At 39.7% G+C, this 20,663-nt stretch overlaps 2 protein-coding genes and 2 long non-coding RNA genes across 6 annotated transcripts; 1 reads left to right on the top strand and 3 right to left on the bottom strand.

Annotated features, from left to right (window-relative positions):
- Positions 1–1,093: 1,093 nt before the first annotated feature.
- Positions 1,094–5,550, bottom strand: LOC135351352 (uncharacterized). Its single transcript, XM_064550341.1, has one exon. It carries the CDS (start codon positions 5,307–5,309, stop codon positions 1,416–1,418), a length of 3,894 nt encoding a protein of 1,297 aa, XP_064406411.1. The 5' UTR covers positions 5,310–5,550; the 3' UTR covers positions 1,094–1,415.
- Positions 5,551–7,491: 1,941 nt separating this feature from the next.
- LOC135351354 (neurotrypsin-like) lies at positions 7,492–12,552 on the bottom strand. 2 transcript variants are annotated; one of them, XM_064550344.1, is made up of 10 exons: positions 12,392–12,552; positions 11,429–11,621; positions 11,185–11,339; positions 10,941–11,127; positions 10,666–10,814; positions 9,074–9,260; positions 8,811–8,959; positions 8,516–8,702; positions 8,240–8,391; positions 7,497–8,056 (listed from the first exon to the last, which is right to left on the bottom strand). In XM_064550344.1, exons 1-10 carry the CDS (start codon positions 12,510–12,512, stop codon positions 7,629–7,631), a joined length of 1,908 nt encoding a protein of 635 aa, XP_064406414.1. In that variant the 5' UTR covers positions 12,513–12,552; the 3' UTR covers positions 7,497–7,628. The 2 variants fall into 2 exon arrangements, with proteins under 2 accessions (XP_064406415.1, XP_064406414.1); XM_064550345.1 differs by lacking the exons at positions 8,811–8,959; positions 9,074–9,260 and having other exon boundaries at positions 7,492–8,056.
- Positions 12,553–13,353: 801 nt separating this feature from the next.
- LOC135351357 (uncharacterized) lies at positions 13,354–14,047 on the top strand. The gene is made up of 2 exons (XR_010399439.1): positions 13,354–13,961; positions 14,016–14,047. It is a non-coding gene; the product is annotated as an uncharacterized LOC135351357 (long non-coding RNA).
- Positions 14,048–17,896: 3,849 nt separating this feature from the next.
- On the bottom strand, positions 17,897–20,590 carry LOC135351356 (uncharacterized). 2 transcript variants are annotated; one of them, XR_010399438.1, is made up of 5 exons: positions 20,453–20,590; positions 19,015–19,155; positions 18,892–18,957; positions 18,739–18,804; positions 17,897–18,247 (listed from the first exon to the last, which is right to left on the bottom strand). It is a non-coding gene; the product is annotated as an uncharacterized LOC135351356 (long non-coding RNA). The 2 variants fall into 2 exon arrangements; XR_010399437.1 differs by lacking the exon at positions 20,453–20,590 and having other exon boundaries at positions 19,015–20,432.
- Positions 20,591–20,663: the final 73 nt, after the last annotated feature.

Raw genomic sequence — 20,663 nt, forward strand, 5'->3', positions numbered from 1 at the left:
CATTGCAACTGCGGAGTATAGTTACGGCTGGAATAGACACACCCACACACACATACGCACGCAGTCAGCTTAATCGTATTCCTCGAGGAATAACAAGTATGCACTTTGCAATGTTGTTGCAATTTACATTATGTATATACTTGTAAGTACATTTTGTTTTCTATTTCTATTTCTATAATGCAGTACTTGACACAAATGTGTCTACACTCTCTAGATATAGCTACAATGTATCTTTAGTTTCTCAGTTGGTATCTTCACTTGATCTTGGCTCACTGTTTTCTCCTCGTGAATCAGATCTTGTGGACATGATTATCTTCAGAATGCTCTCTCTCTTGTACATCTATACACGTGGTAGGAGATAATGAAAAGAAATGTCAAAGGCTGTGACTATAGTAAAGATAATAATAATAATACAATTCACTGGCAGTGAATTGTGTATTATTGCCTTGTCCACTAAATTCAGGTTGTTTTGTAGTTGAACGGAAAGAGAAAAATGACAAAATGGTTAACTATAACTATATAGATTTGTGTAAAACAAAGCATTAAGAATATTCAACCACAGTTTTGGTATAGATTCCCACAAGAAAGTAAAAATTAGGATGCATTACTGTCAATGCTACCCCATAGTATTTGTACTCATTATTCTTGGAGGTCATAGCAAACCAAATCATTCTAAATAAGAGTATACAGTCCAGTCCAGAATCGATAGTGATGTTTAATCAAATGTGGGCTAGTGTAAGCGTAAAAAATGGCTTTAGTTTGCCACTCATCTTCGTCCTCTCACATGAAAATATTTGTAGCGCGCGGTTGAATAAAAGGGAGCATTAAAGTGTACAGAGTATTGAAGTACATGTATATTATTATGCGCATTCCTAACACGTTGGTAAAGTTATTTTTGTGTGTGATCTCTACCTTCATTTCCTCGCCAAATTTACACCCTATATACATGTATACGGTCAAGAGCAGATGAGGGGATGGAGCGTCTTCCTGGTCTTAATCTGAATAGTATTGCGGTCCTTTTTTGCGGATTCACTAACATCTTAACCACACTCCTTGTTTGTAATGTGCTCTGTACATGTGTGACTGATAACATGTTTGATCTAATAATGGTACCTGCAATACAGAGGATTTCAAGTTGGTTGGCAGAAGTTAAAACTTGAAGTGCAATCAACCATGACCACTAGTGAAGTCATGTTTGTACAGCGTCTTTGTTTGTGGCCTTTTAGGCACAATAATATTATAGTTTGGCATATCTTTCAATATAATTATTAGTCATTGTCAAGTATATGCACTTTGCAATGTTGTTGCATTTACATTATGAAATGTTTATACTAGTAAGTACTTTCTGTTTTTTATGTCTAATGCAGTATTTCACACAAGTGTGTATGGATAGCTACAATGTATCTAAATAAACTTTAGTTGGTTTCTTCACTTGATCTTGGCTCGCAGCTTTCTTCTTGTGAATCAGGTTTTGGAACATGATCATCTTCAGAATTGAGCTCTCTGTCTTGTACATCTAGCTCTCTCTCCCAGTTATAATTCTCGTCGAGCTGTCTTTCGCCATTGAAATCATTGTTCATTTCTTGAACCTGAGGGTCTTCTTGGGGCAGCCTTACGTATTGTATCCTGCCTCTGTTCCAGTGTTCGACAGCTGCTCTCCAACATCGAGTCCCCTGAATACTTCCCACACAGCGAGCGAGCAGACTGGTCTCTTTCAGACGTTTGTACACATGGTAGGTGAGAATGAACAGAAACGTCACAAAGGCTATGACTAGTGAAGTGTAAGTGGCAGTGATTTGTGTTTCGTTGCCTCTTCCACTAAATTCAGGTTGTCTTGTAGCCGAATAAAATGAAAAAAATGACAAAATGGTTAGATTTGTATAAAACGAAGCATTGAGAATATTCAACCACTGTTGTTTGTAGATTCCTCCAAGAAAAACAATAATACTCAAAATAAGGATGCATATTACTGTCAATGCTACCCCATAGTCCTTGTACTCGTTGTTCTTTGAGGTAACAGCAAACCAAATACTACTAATCATTCTAAATAAGAGTAACAGCCCAGTCCAGAATCGATAGCGATGCTTGATCACATGAGGGCTAGTGTAAGCGTCAAAAAATGGCTTTAGTTTAGCCACCCATCTCAGTCCTCTCACATGAGAATACCTTTGCAATGGTTGAATAAAGAGGAGCATTATAGTATACAGAACAGTAGCTATTCCAAACAAAACACCAATCACCACCAGACCTAGGTGCTTCCCTTGCCAACACAATACATTACCGTCGGGTAACCAGTGTTGCTTACTGGTATTGTTAGGATATTGTATCGTTGAGCAGGAAAACACAGCCACTTCAGCTTGAAGAATTGTGGTGTAGGAAAGTAGTATGATTGTAGCCAGCACTTTCACAGCATTCTTACCAACAAATCGAGTAATCCGACTTGATTTTGAGCTAATAAGAATCAGTAGTCCTAATCCTATCCAAACAAATAGAGGGACAAACAAATTCAAGATGACTTGTCCAAAAACATCGAAACCATTGTAAAAGCACACACTCATGCCTATATACAAGTTGAACCAAGCCACCAGGCTGGATAAGGCAGAAGACCATTGCAAAGGATGTAAGAATAATTCCTCGCTAACATGAAACATACTAGTGTAGAATAGGAATCCATTTATTGTTCCGTCTGTGATGGTCACATTACACCAAAGCATGAAGAGCAGAGCTAGAACTGCAACCACTAGAGGGCCTAGCAGAAGGAGAAGCCGGTATGTAATACTATGGTCTGAACACTGGACACACTTGGTTGAACTTATGGCTGAGCTGTATGGCGTCCTACATGCTCCACATAAAATTCCGGTTCTGTCTCTTCGACATTGCTGATCTGGATCGAATGTTTCACTGATGTTTATAGATATTACATTATAGTCACAATACAGCTGTGGACAGTATGAAAACTTTATGAAACCATTTCCAATTTTGGAGTCAGTATCAGTATCGTTATGGTAACCTATCCATGTTAAGCCTGGTTTTTGAATAGTTTGGTCACTAGCGTTATAAGTACTGTCTTCGGAAGACCAATAACAAAAGCCAGTTGTTTTATTTATTACAGTTCCCAATGGACAGTTTCGATATGTTATGTTTATCGATCGTGAGTAAGTTCCTCCTAGGGCACCAGAGTCTGATTGTATGAGAATTACTACTTTTCCCTCTCTTGTAGTAGTATTTTGTCCTGATGTCAGTGTTATGGTACTGCATTCAGCTTTGATAGTATGATGGTAAGGTTTCCCTCTTGAGATGTTGGCCAAGATCAAGATAGTAGCTGGAACAGGATTGTTAAATTGTCCCACAGCAACAAGAGACACATCGAACAATTGACCTGGATATATGGTTTGATGGATACTTCTGTTGTTTTTTTCACAATTAATTTTTTTTCCTGCACAAAAGCAAATATGTTTTGGAAATGAGGTCACATAGGAGAGATTAGATTTGTTCCATTGCCATGAAACTTCATTAAAAATTTTTTTGTAAACTAGCGTACTATTGATGCCAAATGTTGTATGGCATTTATCCATAAACCCTCCAAATATCTGACTTCCAGCGTATCCAGCAGTGTTGTTGATCATTACCACATGAATGGTGTCCAATATTTGCTTATTTTGATGGTTAGGTAACGAATTGCTAGCAATGTGCACTTGATAAAAACACAGTGGCTTAGATTGTAAGCACTGATCTTCTGCGTATATGCCTCCTCCAGATAAAATAGCTTTGTTATTTTCAAATGTCACAGTGGTATTTGGGCTGAACAAAATGTACGAACTTTGACAGAGAACTAGGCCCCCACCATCAAGGCCTGTATTATTTGTTATGGTCACAATGCCACTGAACACAATATTTGATCTGAAAGCAGAAATGGCCGTTATGCTGTTATTTACAAAGCTAGAGTCATTGATAAATGTTTGTCTTCTCTGTTTACTAATGAAGACAGTAGCTCCTCCGGAAATTAGATCTTGACTATTTTCTGTCTGCGTTAAAAGTTTGTTTCTCAGAAAGTGACTTCGAGCAATGATAACTGTATTGAAAGGAAGAGATGTTGCTTCCACTCCGTTAATCAGATAGCAATATATGTTGATAGCTAGACCACTGTCTGCTTCGGAAGCATTTAAAATATTGTCTACAAAGTAACAGCCGTCTATTTCAACAGTTCCTTTAGGACAAGACTTGTACATGCTCGCTGTTTCGAACAATATGTACAGAGCACCTCCTCTAACTTTACCACTGTTACTAGTAAAGTTTACATTTCTAAAACTAACATAGTTTTCGCATGCAACTGTTATGTTGTCAGGTTCTTGGGGAGGCTGCTTGAATCTAACGTATGCTCCTCCACCCATAACTGCTGTTCCCTTGACAACGTTACTATTCTCCACAATGACCGTATTGCTCGTATATTGTTTGGCGTTTCCGAGCAGAATGAAAAGGTTTCCTCCTTTACTGGAAAAGCTGTATGCTTTATTGTATTTTAGTTGCACCTCTGACATGTGAATAGTAACATTTGTGCACGAAAGAAACAAAGATATGCCAGTTGCTTTGGTTTGACGTTTGGTATATGAGTCATGTTTGATATGTTGTGCACTTCCATTCAAAAATTTACATCTCATAATTCTCACATAAATCCGCTCGTTTGGACAATCTTCATAGTATTTTAGTACAAAATTACCCCCAAAGAATTTTTCGCTACCAGTGTTGTTCACCAGTAGGCAGTCCTCCATTATTGAGTATCCATACAGTCCCTCAGCAGCTATCCCGTATCCATTACTGTCGCGAATGGTTATCGATTGCATTGTTAGAGCAGTTACATCCTTAAGAGCAACTGCCGCTTGAAAGTGCCCTAATTCGCTGTAAGTACTAACTGGTATATTTTGACCACATGCAGAGATTTGCAGATTTTTGATAGTGATAAAGTTTACGTTTTTAAACATAAATCCTGCTGCTTTATAACACTGAATTTTTACAATCTCTGTCTCATTTCTGCTATCCTTCATACTATCGAGTTCAATATTCATAAGAGAGTCAATACGAAAGTTTTTACTGAGAGTGTGCAATCCTGGCATGAACATGAACTTTGTGTTGTTCAAATGACTTACGTTTGCGTAATGGTCCAGTGTCTCACATGGTTGCCTTGGGCATATCGTGTTCAATCCATTGTCTGATCTGACATACAAAATATTGTCCCAGTCTTGTCTGAAGTCTGTAAAGCAGTGTCCTTGATGTGTTACAGCCAGCACAACAGCAAATAGTAGCAATTGCATTGTACGTTGATCTCAAAACCAGTAAAGTTGTAGATTAACTCTTGTATTGGATTTAATTGGATTGCATGCCTTTATACTTTCCCGAATGTTAGTTCTGGGCCACCTCCATATAACTATAATTATTCCACTTACACTTTCGTGTTTATAGCATTACGGTTTACTTTGTGTGTTTATACAGCCATGCACGTACTTGAGAATTGGTAGTATAATAACATCAACACAATTATACTTAATTGCATGTGTTGGTGGTTGGTATATGTAAGTATATATAGTACGACATCGTAGCTTTGGTTTCTGTTTTATGATAGGAATCTTAAGTAGCTTTTACTTTCTGTGGAGCAGCGGATCCTTCTTTGTATACCTTAAGTCACTACCGTATATAGTATATGTATATAACGTATGTATTTTCGTATGGTTCGGGAAAGTTAAAACGTTTATATTGATTTTGAGGTGTGTGAATATTTAATGAATATGCACTAACAAAAAGTACTTTCGAATAGGATTGCTATAATTATGCTTCATTGGTACGTTAGACTAATCAGGACAATAAACGTTTGTACAGCATAGTAATACCGAAATTTTGGTATCTCTGATTTATACATGTATAGTCAGATAATTACATGTATATAAATACCCAAAGTATATTTTTCACCCCACAGGTAATTCCTACTTTCTATCGCAGCCTTCACTGCTAGGGTCCTTTGCTCATGGGCGTTTCTAGATATTGAGGCAGGGGGGTGCTCAAGAGCAGTGGCGGATCTAGGATTCTTGAAAGGGGGGTTCCAGGGCTCTGAGCGGGTCAAGGACCGTTAAAAAAAAGATTGTCACTTCTTCGAAACAGTGAGCATGCGCTAATATTAACACACTGAACTAAAAAAAAGGTCATCACTTTTCATAAGCAGTCTGCATGCACTATAGCCTTCATAGTCACTGAAACTGCACAGACAAAGTTTCGCAGGACTAACAAGGACTAAAGGTAAGTGAGAAGTGCATGTGAAAGCTAGTAAGAAAGGAACAACTTGCTAACTAGTTGCTTGAGCCTCCCACTCACTTCTTTCTCAAAGGGAGGTTCAATTGAACCCAAAGAACCCCCTCTGGATCAGCCACTGAAGAGCACATAAAAAAATGAGACCGCGCACGCGATTTTACGCCCCTACATTTATTGCGGCGCGTTTTTTACATGCATAGCGTGATAATTTTTTTTTTCAAAATAAACAATGTGAAATTGACAAAGGGACAAAGCAAAAAGAAAGGTAAAGGGTACAAACATAAAATGGAAGGTTACATACAAAGGTTCAGTTAATTGGTGGAGGTGGGCCTCCGACATCACCAGGTCGATAGCCCCAACTCTGAAGGGGTGTCCACATGACGATCTGGACCCTCTAATAGCTTGAATGGATGATCTTAGGAGGGAAAAGGTTAGTCGGCGACGGAGCCAGGATAGTGTGCTGCTGTACGATTGGTCCCATTTGGATGATAGCATGGAGGCGAGTCTCTTGTAGAAGGTTGTTGCTTCACGTGCTAGGCCTCCCGTTGCAGAGAGTACTAGAGGGGAGAAGGATGCCTGTTCAATGTCTAGAATTCTTTGTTTGTAGGCCCTTTTTTAATTAATTCATGTTTGCGGTAGACTGTGTGTGGGTCGGCGTGTCTGTTGGATGCAGCGTGTGGGTTAAATACCCTAACATAAAAAAATGGTTCTTTCAAAGGAGCCTCCCATACTCCATTGGCTGCAATGTCTAGGCGTGCACCCGGTTGTGTGTTGGCACTTGGCATTTGCCAAATAATATGTACAAAAAAATCCGCCCTCTTTGGTTGTTGCACTAGAGGGCAGAATGGTTCGTTATCCTTCATTAACCTCGAGACAGAACCACAAAATTAATAGATTCTAGGTAAGGTCGTTTTTTAGCCGCGGCTATTTTCAGCGGCTATTTTCTGAAATATAGCCACCTTGCTATTCCAACCAAGTTGAACTCCCAAGGGTGGCCGAATAACGAGAGTCTACTGTGTATATATAATGTATTTTCAGGAACTACTAAGTGTACTGTATCTCCCTTCAGTCAACATATTTGGCCACACAATAATAGGGGTTTTGGTAAAGATCATTAAGTTATATACATCATGTATATCTATATATAGCCAGCCAAGTGTTATTAGCATGTAGCATGCATTGGGTGTATATGTGAGGGCTTATCCTAAAGATAACTATATCAATTGAAATAATGAGGAGAATTAAATCTATGCTACATTTATAGTTAATACGTCAGCCTAAAGTTCAATACTGTCAGTGAATATACTACTTGGTGGGCGCGGTACCCACTCTTAGTTCAGATATGCTGGAGGGGCTTCTCCGCCAGCCAAGTACTGAGCAGGATACAGGGCAGGGGACTGTGGTCCAGAGGGGTAGGATTCAGTGTGAGGGTACGGGTACGAGGGATCAGCATATTGTCCAGTTGAGTAGGGGTCAACTGGTTGAGGTGCATACATATCTTGAGGGGGGGCCTGATTCATGTATTGGAGATTTTGGTCCATGGATTGCATGGGATAGGCTGTATTTTGTATATTTGCAGCTTTCGGCGTAGCATTATTGACTACAGGAGTCCTGGGTGGAAGGTGAGCCAGGCGATGTCTTCTTCTTATGCAAATACAGAACAAGATGATAATCACAGCTATGATGATAATGACGACGATAGGAACAGTTACACCAATGCTGATGATTGGTATGATGTTGGATGACGAGAGAGTAGGTACTGTAATACAATTGTAAATGTCAGGTAATTAGGTGTCACTAACATGCATGTATCATTTGTATTTCAGGTAAATACATAGCTATATAGGTCATTGCAGTAATATGCCAATCACCAAGCTATGTAATATGTCTTGGCCAACATTAATACTTGATACTATATATAGCATAGATTGGCAACTCTAACCTGTAGAACTGCACATTAAGGCCACATCTTGTGTGTGGGTGCAATCTTCAACTCCGATAGTGTTAGCAGGACAATTAATGAGTCTGCTCTCAGTTCCTGAGCAACGAAGCTCGTCCAACCATGTTGGAGAGTCCGATAAGATTTCATTGAAACTATATATACATGTGCATGCATGCATACAACAAAGTAACTTTTCAAGATGGATGATTCGATGGCGAGTCATATGAGTGGCTAGTATAAGTTAATGAGACTACTCAGTGATGAGCTTACACTCACCCTAGTGTTCCAACTGTTCCGTATCGAGTATAGGTTGAGAACCCTAGTTGACGACAAGCCACCCTTGCATCATTTATACCGAATCTGTCATCACACACTGCCCCCCATTGTCCATTGTAATATACCTCCAGTCTGCCAGAGGAGCCTCCTGTTTGGCCTGAGCTGCCTACCAGCCTCAGGTCTCCATCTGAGGGGGAAAAACAGCGAAGAATACAAATTAAGGACTGCATGGTTTTGTAACGTCAAGCATTCTGATGCGTAAAAGGACTGTAGTAATGTCACACTATATTATTACTTGCAGTACAGATCAAGGCCACATCTTGTGTGTGGGTGCAATCTTCAACTCCAATAGTGTTAGCTGGACAATTAACGAGTCTGCTCTCAGTTCCTAAACAAAGAAGCTCGTCCAGCCATGTTGGAGAGTCCGATGAAATTTCATTGAAACTGTACAATAAAGTAAATCTTCAAGATTGATAATTTGATGCAAGTTGTGAAATATGCATGGTTAACATTAATTGTTGATCATGCACTCAATGATGATCTTATAAATTATCTCACCCTAGCGTTCCAACTGTTCCGTATCGAGTGTAGGTTAAGAACCCTAGTTGACGACAAGCCACTCTTGCATCATTTGGACTGAAGCGGTCGTCACACACTGCCCCCCATTGTTCATTATTATAGACCTCCAGTCTGCCAGAAGAGCCTCCTGTTTGGCCTGAGTTGCCTACCAGCCTCAGGTCTCCATCTGAAGGGTATACAGAGACTTTAATACCTCAGGCTGACTATAATTATCATTCAAAGTAGTTTTGATGAAGCTCGACTTGTTATGATACTGAATATCAGCAGGAAAACTATGAATCCTTTAAAATAAAAATATGTATGAGAATATAATTATAGTCCCTACAGAAATGATATCAGTAAAAAATAGTGAGTTTCTAAATTGTTTTTTAATGTGCGCGCATGGATATCTCATGCAGATATTGGTTTGAACTATAGCCCTGTTTACACCACATCTAATCCGGGTCGAATCCGGATTTAATCCGGGTCAGATTTTTCTGAGTAGTGAACATAGTAAAATGACCACTAATTTCATTTGACTGATAGGAAGCTGTGGGCTTACTCTAGAAACACCCACGAATATGTACAACACCTCAAAACTAGAGCACTAAAGTGCAAACCCTCGGCCGGCTGGTGACATGATTAAGAAACCATATATAAAAACAGATGCTGAGTTTTAGTGGTACATATGCACTGTGGATCCCAGCAAAGAAGCTTAGAGTCTCAGAGAAGTATGGCTCCTGTAGTAGCTAGGACCTAGCAGTCTGCTACAGAGACAGCAAGCCAGACACAATTCTAGCTTTCTATTTTAGCGACCCCTTTCCATTGTTCTTGGTACGGGATTACTTCAGCTATAAATACGTAGGGTGCCTCTAATAAAGGCCGTATGTAGTTAGCTAGTTGCGAACGTGGAAATTCAAGATTTTTAGCTTTTGCTCACTTTTATTCGACAACGAAGCTTTAACATCAAAATCTGCCAAATTTAAAACTACTACCTTGTTGTTTTGAGGCTATCCATGGCATAAACACAGTGCTATCGCATCCAGGTGAGTAGACTCAGAATACACAAACAGACAGACAGACAGACAGACAGACAGACAGACAGACAGACAGACTGACTGACTAATATAACCCGTGGCGCCGCAGCGCGCCTCGGGTTAATAAGCCCTTTGCACTTACTCACAGCTAAATTAAGGATAAGGGCCGTTTACACGAATGCGGTTAGGTTTAATCCGGATTCCAACCCAAATTAAAGGTCTGATGTAAACGGGGCTTATGCCCTTGGGTACAAATCCAATGCACCCTATTATAGTATAGTATATGCATGGTACAACTATTAAATTCGTGTACATAACACACACACACACATGCACACACACACGCACACGCGCACACACACACACACACACACACACACACACACACACACACACACACACACACACACACACACACACACACACACACACACACACACACACACCATCACCCCACATACACCGCCCCTATGCATATACACACATGCATTGGAACTGTACATATATTACTATACTGCATGCACCTCACTATATTCATATAATCATCTAACTTACTTGCAGCACAGACCAAGGCCACATCTTGGGTATGGGTACAATCTTCAACTCCGATAGTGTTAGCGGGACAATCTATCAGTATTCTCTCAGTTCCTAAGCAACGAAGCTCATTCAGCCATGTCCGAGTGGAATTTGAAGGCTGGGAGAAACTGTATATAGTGTAGAAAAAGATTATCTTAATTGTACTATAAATATAATTATGGTTGGTGAAGATTGGAAGAACAGTAAGAGGAACTGGATCCACTAAAATTAGTCATAAATGTACATGCACTCACCCTAATGTTTCTACTCTTCCATACTTGGTATAGTCTGTGTACCCTAGCTGACGACAAGCCACTCTTGCATCATTTGGACCAAAGCTGTCATCACACACTGTCTCCCACTGATCAATATTAAAGAACTCCAGTCTACCAGAGGAGGCTACCCAAGTGGTAGCAGGATTCACTAGTCTCAAAACTCCATCTAAATTTGTAAGATGCATGAAGTATGTAACTATTGAAAGTGTATAACATCACTCACTTATTGCACACACTAATGCCACATCATCAGAACGGTCACAATTATGAACTCCGGTAGGATTTTGTGGGCATTCATCCAGTCTGCTTTCAGAACCATTGCAGCGAAGGTTGTCCAACCATGTTGGAGTGGATTCTGACGCTGCTAGGTCACCAGAACTATTATATTAGTAAAGGAATTGTAATCGTAAGAGTGATAATAGTAATCCATTTTATTTTAATGCAAGCATAAGTATTGATATACTTACTTCCGTATGATTCCATATACTACATAACCTAGGAAACCAAGCTGACGACAAGCTACAAGTGCACCAGCTGGACCAAATCCATCCTGACACACTGTCCCCCATTGTCCACTATAGTAGACCTCCAGTCTACCAACTCCTCTGCCTCCTGTTAAACCTGACGTATCTATCAGCCTCACATCTCCACTCAATTGTCCTGTATGCATGAACAATATACAACACTGATAATAATTATTATCTCTAAGTTCACAATTATCGGTAGGCCACATCAATCACATAATTAAAATTTAAAAGGCTTCTTGGCTTCTTTCACTTTTAATGCGTTGACCCAATAATTTCATACACTGATTATCGCAGCTAGTAATAGCCCTGTTTTGTTAAGCAAACTTTCAATGTTGACTTATATCTCATTAATTCTCGCAATTGCAATTAACACAAACATGTTGGGACGGTAACAATACAGCATTCATTATCAATAGATAACATGAGATCTCGCTCTTATAATAATTATACTATCATTATAACCTTATAATGCCGTACTTCACAACAAAAACAATCATGCACACAATCAATTATACAGAGTAGAAGAGAGTACCACACAAGATGGTACCAATTAAGCAGCTTTTTTAAATAATTATATCATCACTTGAACATGCATACATACTTGGTCTTATATGAATACATACAATTATGCACCTTTACATGCAGTGCCTATTTGGAGCTGTAAGCTTATAATAATTATGGCTTGTTTAAGACAGAGATTGCTATTAGACACGTTTAAGTACATCAGAAATCTATTTACTGGTGTGTAAAACTGCATGCATAGGCACAGTTTTTGTAGGCAGAAGAATGAATGTATTTTTACATTATAATTATACCTAGTTAAGTTGTATAGCATAAATAATACCATGCAGAAGTATCTATATATATATCTATTTAATTATATTTATTTTAGCATAAGCTCACCTCCAACAGCCCAAACCAGGCTCATGACAATAACTGAGATCCACAGTGAGTAATTCATCATTGGTATGGGTAATGCTTCTTGGAATTCAGTATGAAGGTCACAAATCACAACTTTACGCATTAGCTCTAGATCTATTATACAATTGTACAGTGTGTCTCACCTGCGCGCATGTGCATTAAATTCTGCAGGATTGACAAAAAATTATAGATCTACACCATGCACACGCAGAGTTTCTCATAGGGACCTTCCCCACATGCATGCATGTGTTCCATTGCGATATCCAGTAGATCTGTAGCCTACTGTACTAGTCTGACTCCAGGGCCGTAGCCACCAGTCAGGTTAGTCAGGTTTCAACCTAACCACTTTTTCCGAGGTAAATAGGCAATGGTCGTCACTACAGTAAACACATACTGACATAGATCTAATGGACAAAAATGCAGTGAACTTCTTCTGCAGTGCAAAACATGCAAGCATCATACTAGCCTCGATTCCAGGCCGCTTGAACAGTTCAAGCGGCCTGGAATAGAGGCTAGCATCATACTAGCCTCGAATCCAGGCCGATTAAAATACGGCCTGGTACCTATTGCATGGGTAATTAATTATAGGCGTGGCTGTCCACGCCCATGTACTATATGAAGCTTTTTATAGCCTAGCTAGCTAACTAGCTGTGGCCTTCTCTATGGTGTTGTGTTGAGAAGGCTTGCACACAAAGCCAGAAGAGGCTCTCATCTACCTCTATGATGGTTGTATGGTCGTCATGTTTTGAACTGGGTTTCTGACAGACTATGACAAGTCTTTGACTTTGTGCTGCTTCCAACTGCAACCATAGCCTATGGCATAGGGTCATCGTAGAGGTAGATGTGAGCCTCTTCTGGTTTCAGAATAGTGTGTAAACCTTCTCGACAACGCAATAGAGAACATAAGCCACAGCTTCACAGGAGACAGAGTTTAAAGGGAAGGTACCATGAAAAAATAAAGTTTTATTTTTTTGCCTTAAAATGTTCTTTGTGGGGTATAAAATAGCCCTGAGACAAAAAAATATTTTTCTGAAAATTAACTTTTCAGAGAAACAGGACTGTAGAAACACAATTTCTGGCTTAAAATTTTGCTTCCTGTTGTGGTCAAATATGGGCGCGGTCAAACGTGACGTCAGAGTAGGCATTTGTGCTGCATGTAAAATGTATTCTGTGTGTGTTGAGTGTGTTGCAGCTGGTTGCTCCTTTACATCTAGCAGTCATACAGTTCTCTCAGTTGAAATATGAGTGGGAAAAACAAGTCCTATGTACCAGAGCTCACTGAAAAGCAACAGAATCCTGTTTTTGTGTACAGTGAAAACTCACAGATATGACCTCCCTTGCTGCTCAGTTTGGGATCCAAAAGAGGAAGAAGCTGAGATCTGAGGTCTGGAGCCATTCTAACTGTTTTCTATAAGGCAGTTATTCAGAAATAAACTGCCATATCGTCCTGTAAAAAGAGAGGCCCTGAGATCAGAGTCATGGAATGGAGAGATAGCCCTATAGAGAAGTGCCCGGTCGGCCGCTGTATACGGAAAAGCGAGAACGGAGACAGGTTAATAGCTTCTGTTTTTGTTCAATCATGTATAATTATAATACCTCGCTGTAGTTGATACTTGATGCTTTACAAGAGACAACCTCTCTATACCGTGACTCCTGCATGTAGACCCGGCATGCAACTGAGACTCCTGATCAGACTACATATGCATGCAGTACCTCTCTTCCTATTTTCATGTTGGAAATAACTTCAGCAAGGGTCTCATTGTCATGCAAAGACAAGTGAAACCAAAACTTGACGTGTTAATAATGTAAAGATTACCGATAGTAACTCAAACCCCATCTAAATTATAAATTATAACTACCAAGGATGTCGATATTTAGTGTGAAGTGCTTGGACTCATGCATGGTGACTCTCCCCCTGTTGTCAAATCCCATACAACCTAATTTTGAGCCCAGCATCTTCTTCTCTTAAACGTTTGTCGCGACATTGACAAAAACGTAACTTTTAAATTGTCTCAAGAGTAATACACGTAATACAGGTTGAGTCAATAATCCTGCATGTGAAGAAGAAGGAAATTTGTTACGAATCGCAGCTATACTGCATGCACAGCTTGGTAGAACAACTCGTATAATTATATGTCTTCCAAGCCAGCCCCAGCACAACCGACTAGTTAAGAAAGTTATACCTTTCACACTGATAAACTTACTGGTGTATACTTCATTCTCATCTGCCTCACCATATCTGTGTTTGTGGGCAGTGTACACCATCTGTAGCACCCACATATCAAGGATCAAATCCATCACACTGATTCTCTATTGGTATAATACATTTCTACACAACGTACTACCGCATGCATTCACACCTGACACACTCAATTGCATGACTGTATACTTATACATATAGACCTAGTCTATATACTAATTAGTCAATTAACATTTCCTATCCTGCCTTCATTGTCACCATCATCATCACCACTCGAACTAGCATGGGAAGGCTTTCTCGCTCATACAGATATGGCTCCACAGCGCTTGTTTTATCTTCACTGCAGCTTTTTTCATGCTCAACAGATGAGAAGGAGTAGGAAAAACTCAACTGGCTTGAAAATCATAGCTAAAATCACATGTGTCTGTCAGTCAGACTCATGCAGTCACCAGTACACTGTAAAAAAAAAAGTGCGGTGAGCACACTAAAACCGTCGCATATAGCACACTTTTTCAAAAAAGCGTGCTATATGCGACGGTTTTAGTGTGTCCACCACACTTTTTTTCAATCATTTTTTACAGTGTATGCATCAATTCAATGTTTACTAGTACCTACTCTGACGTCACGTTTGACCGCGCCCACATTTGACCTCAACAGGAAGTAAAATTTTAAGCCTTTCTTAACAATCCTGTTCCTCAGAAACTTTAATTTTAAAAAAAAATTTTTTGCATCAAGGTTATTTTATATCTCACAAAGAACATTTTAAGGCAAAAAAATAATACTTTATTTTTTCATGGTACCTTCCCTTTAAAGACTTAAAAGGGTTTCTGACAGACTATGGCAAGTCTTTGACTTTGTGCTTCCAACTGCAACCATAGGACCATCGTAGAGAGCCTCTTTTGGCTTTAGACAAGTGTGTAAGCCTTCTTGACAACACAATAGAGGGCATAAAGCCACAGGAGACAAGTAATAATACGGATAGAAACTAGTAAACAAACTAGTTTACGGTATAATTTTACAAAGGTTTACTAACGTGAACGAATTCCCCAGATTCTGGGGAACTCAGTTTTCGCAATCACCCATGCAATAGAGACCAGGCCGTATTTTAATCGGCCTGGTCTCGAGGCTAGCATCATACTAGAACTATAAGTGATCAAGACTATTAGTCTACATGCTATCATTGCTATGGCGAGAGAGAGTCCCTTCCAAGTCTTCCAGACCAAGCTCACCATCCAGCTAACAATTTGTTGTTCCCCAAGCGATCATGGAAACTCCAAACCAGTTCTGTGGGTCTTGCCAAATACAACTTTGCTGCAAGATGTTGTGTTCTGTAACATTTGTGTTAGGGCTAAGCTTCCAGCAGTAGTACATTAATTAAAGCCAATAGAGAAGGGACGTAACCAACGATACCGGAGGTGGGCGTGGCCTCAAAAAATTCGGCGCGCTATGCACGCCCATTTCATAAACCTGACCACTCTAAAGTTGGTGGCTCTACGGCCCTGGTAGCGTATGGATATTAATGGAAGTAGCCTAAGACTACTACATGGTGTTATATATAACCCAAGATTATAGATCTACTTCTTCTACAACAATCAGTATACTGTGTACTGTCAGAAGGAACACAAATAGTGTATAGAAAGTGTTAGTAATAATTATTTAGTTTCCCTGTCAAAGCTTATTGTAGTGCAATGACTGTGCATTTTACCCAACCTGTCACTTTTATGTGTGAATTCTTATTTCTTATTCTATTGCACAATGACTGTGCATTTTACCCAACCTGTATTTTGATTCTAAAATTCCTTATCAACAGTAGGCCACTCGACTGTACATGTTCATGACGTTGTAACGGATTGGAGTTATGCACTCGCCGAAATTCTTGTTTCTACGCTTTTTCGCGCTTTTCTTTTCCTGGCAATCCTAGCAACATTCACATTGCAAATGTTTTGTAGTTTTGATTCCCTTTCTTTTTTATTACAGTAGTACGTACATTAATTGTGACGTTGATTAATTTGTCATCGTCCTGTAATCTTGTTGAAGATACATAAGTGGTCGTTGGACAGAAGTATATTATACTCCTCACTATAATGAAAGTGAAATACCTAAGAGGAACACCAAGAAGCAAGAGAAGTTCAAGAAGAGAAGACAGGACTGGAATAAACATTATTCATTTATCTATAGATGTGATAAAATGGCAGCCATGTTTATACTGTAGATGTACTTCCAAGTGCAAAAGCATGGAGGCCTATAATTATGGCTATGGCATATCCACCATGCAATGGCAACTAATGCACAAGACAGACACTCGGCCAGTATGTGCATACATAAATAGCATACACCTGAAGCTAGCATACATTTACACAGATAAAAGGCTATATAATAAGCTATCTGTCCAGTCAATTTCTTGATTTAGCCTTTCCCTGCAGAAATAGAGCAGTCTGAACATGAGGCAAAATTTGTGCAATAGTTGAAAACACACACAACTGCACTGTCAATCCTATGTACAACCTAGACTAATCTACAGAGAGTGCCATGCACTCGTACTCATAGTGCTTTATAGCTAGTCTCGCGAGCAGACGTGGGAGGGAGGAGGGAACGTCTCGTCACTATTGCAGCCAGAATGTTGGCAGTGCAATCAGATTTGTCACGTCATAGTGGGCGGTAACACCCCGTATATTTTCCTATTATAGCATAAAATGAACGTGAAAAGAAGGATTATTGACTCTAGCAAAGGCTAATTTTAATGTTGAACCATACCTGGCCGGCTGCGAATGAACTCGGTTACAAGGAGCTCAGACCAAGCAAGAGCTAGCTAGCTGCGAATGAACTCGACATGTGAATTTGGTTAATTAACAAATATCTTGCACGTGACTACATTCCTCAGTGCCATGGAATTGCTGCAATAGTGACCAGACGTTCCCTCTAGGACAAGTCTGCTCGCGAGACTAGTACTTAGCCTCGTTCCCAGGCTGATCAGTCTCCAATTTAACGCTAGGTCGAATTTAGCCTCGATCCCAGGCCGAGTTTTCGCTTTTATAACGGTTAGGCAAACAACTGGGCCTGGTACTAGGGGATTGGCTTTGTTCACTCGATGTCAGGAACGGAAGTTATTTAACCACAACCACACCCCTCGAATTCTTCACATAATAGCTTCAGGGGGCACAACATTCATAAAGGAGTAATGGATGATGCTGAAAGCCTCCTAGAGCTGTACTGTACAGCTCTAGGAGGCTTTCAGCTGTACTTTACTAAGGTACAAAGTAGACTACTATGAGTACATTGGTACCAGGACTCCAGTGAGCAAGCTATAGAAACAGGTGCAAGGTGGACGACGAAAACAGATTGTTACCAAAATAACATTAAAATTGTTATTACAAATATTAATTTGTAGGTAACCATTCAGGGCAATTAAATAATGTTCGATAGCATCCCATTATTGTTTCGAGCATTCGAAAGCAGCATTGCGGTGCCATGTCAGTATAGTTTGGTCAGCACAGTACTTTACTTCAACATCTAGTCGAACACGTCTCCAAGATACACGCGTACACACAAAGTGGGCTGTCCAGCACACATTCATGTATATGAGTTGATACTTCCCATCATTTGCTGTTTCATTGAACCCAGCAACCATTCACTCGGATCTAGAAAACAAAGGCAACAAAAATTGCAGCTCTAAAGTATTCTTAACAGAGAAGTGGAGACAACAAAATGTAGTAACATATACGATACTCTCGGAGACATGATAAGGCACTAAGACATGCAGGTATTATGTTGTCACATTTCAAACATAATACTTGATACATGCATTCTTTGATACATTTTGTAGGCTAGGAAAAATTACTGGAATAAAACGCTTCATCTAGTCTCATCCACAAAGCAGATTTCTTTCACTACACGTTATGAATGTACATACGTACTTTCTGATTTCTGATTCAAACAGGGAGAAAAGAGGAGAAAAAGAGGTGCAACGAATGCTCTGAATGTAAAAGAAGATTGTGGTTTGTGTCAAACATGCAAAGACAGTCATGCTGTTGGGGGCAGTATACGCAAAAAACAATGCTGTCAACATAATTATAATTATATAGAAACTGTGTTTAAACAGTTAATACGCAACTTAATCGTTGATACTCACCGGCACAATGCAGGCATCTTGTAACCAAGACAATCTTCTCAGAGTATTCGTTGTACCTCTTTCTCCCTGTTTGCCATAATCAATCATTTATATATCTCATGCATTTATATGCAGGTACATTCATTAAAGCGTGTAGTGAAACAAAGAATTTACTGCTTTGTGGCTGAGATTATAGATGGACTCAGCAGGAGCGTTTTCTTCCAGTAATTTCTCCTTAGCCTACAAATGTATAAGGAAATTAATTATAATAATTATGTTTGAAAAGTAACGACATACCTGTCTTAGTGCCTTTATCCGTGATAATCTCTTGAACATTATGTTACTACATTTTATTGTCTCCACTTTCTTTCCCAAGAGTACTTGCTTTAGAGCTGCAAACTTTGTTGCCTTTGTTTCTTAGATCCGAGTGAATGGTTGCTGGGTTCAATGGAAACACCAAATAATGGAAGGTAATAACTTATATTAATAACTGATGGAAGGTAATAACATGTACATGAATGTGTGCTGGACAGCCCACTTTGCGTACGCGTGTACCTTGGAGACGTGTTTGACTATAGAAGTTGGTCCCTTAAAGTACTGCTGATCAAACGAGTGTTGCAAGCGTGCGCTTGCTAATGCCTCTCGCCATGTTTTTGCTTTCGCTCAACAGTATATTAGAGTGTTATAGAAGAGGTAAATACTTTGCAATGTGCTTTGATTGTTTCACAAGAAAGGGGTGTCCACAGTTAATTGATCGTCTTAAATAGCCTGTAGCCAAACAGTGGGAGCAAACCTTTGTCAAAGGCATAGACAGTGATAAGTATTGAAGACAGAATTCAATCACAGAAAGTAGTATATCTATAACAAGCAGTCTAAAAAGAGTTATCGAAAAGGTTGGTTTGTCTTACCAGGACCTCAACAAAGAAAATTGATTTCTGCCAGGATCTGGGGTTCAAAATGGATTCTCTTACACGTAGTATATTGAGCGCGCATGCGCATTACATCCAGGAATAAGGGGTGTGTCTGTAAGTTCAAAAAAAAAAATAGCTACTGAGCAGTTACAGCTGGAACAGACACACAGACAGACACACACAGTCAGCTTTACCGTAACCCTCGTGCGGCTACGCCTCGAGGCATAACTACTGCTTTTGAATGCTCAAAACAATAAATCAGTGGGATGCCATCAAATGAAAAATTCCAAAACACCGTTACCGTATTCACCTGAATTACCGGGACACTCTATTCTAAGGGACACTTCGGACTTACGTAATTTTTTTCACTCTATATTAAAGAACAACAGGAAATGTAAATATTTTTAGATGTCCCGATCTAATTAGAACGAAAAAGAGCATGCCCCTAACGTCAGCTCGATAGACACTCAAAACTCTTAGAAACTCTCTGGATTCTACTCTCTGGCACCGTAATATGTCACTGACGGTTGAAGACACCACTTTGTAGACATGGAACCCGCGTACACAGCTTCTAAACTGCGAAAGACATTTTAGCTGCAGAGCTAGCCTCGGCCTGGAATCGAGGCCGTGTATGTACCTTAAAATGGGGAAATATTCGTTCTAATTACTACGGGACACCCTAATACAAGGGACACTTCGACTTTAACGTAATTTTTCTTGCTCTATTCCAAGGGACACTGCAAGCCGCAATAATTTTTTTGTGTCCCGGTAATTCGGGTGAATACGGTAACAATACATGTTCTTAACTTACTGTCATTACTTACTTTGGTAACAATGTGAGTCTGTTTATCGTCCATGCACCTGCACCTTGCTCACTGAAGTCCTGGTACTCATAGTGCAGTAGAGCTGTGCAGCCCTAGGAGGCATTCAACATCATCCACTACTCCTCCATAATATTGTTGTGCCCAGTCCCAGTGCAACTGCTGAAGAATTCTAGGGGTGTGGTTGTGGTTAAATTTAACTTCTGTTCCTGAC

This window comes from Halichondria panicea, chromosome 17 (assembly GCF_963675165.1).
Source record: "Halichondria panicea chromosome 17, odHalPani1.1, whole genome shotgun sequence".
NCBI classification, from domain to species: domain Eukaryota; kingdom Metazoa; phylum Porifera; class Demospongiae; order Suberitida; family Halichondriidae; genus Halichondria; species Halichondria panicea.

Coding starts and splice junctions, on each gene's coding strand:
- LOC135351352 (XM_064550341.1), bottom strand. CDS start 5,309: ATGCAATTGCTACTATTTGCTGTTGTGCTGGCTGTAACACATCAAGGA.
- LOC135351354 (XM_064550344.1), bottom strand. CDS start 12,512: ATGCGTAAAGTTGTGATTTGTGACCTTCATACTGAATTCCAAGAAGCA. Junction 9,261..10,665: donor GGCCTTGGTCTGTGCTGCAA/GTAAGTTAGATG, acceptor TATACCCTTCAG/ATGGAGACCTGAGGCTGGTA. Junction 8,392..8,515: donor GGAACAGTTGGAACACTAGG/GTGAGTGTAAGC, acceptor ATGTATATATAG/TTTCAATGAAATCTTATCGG.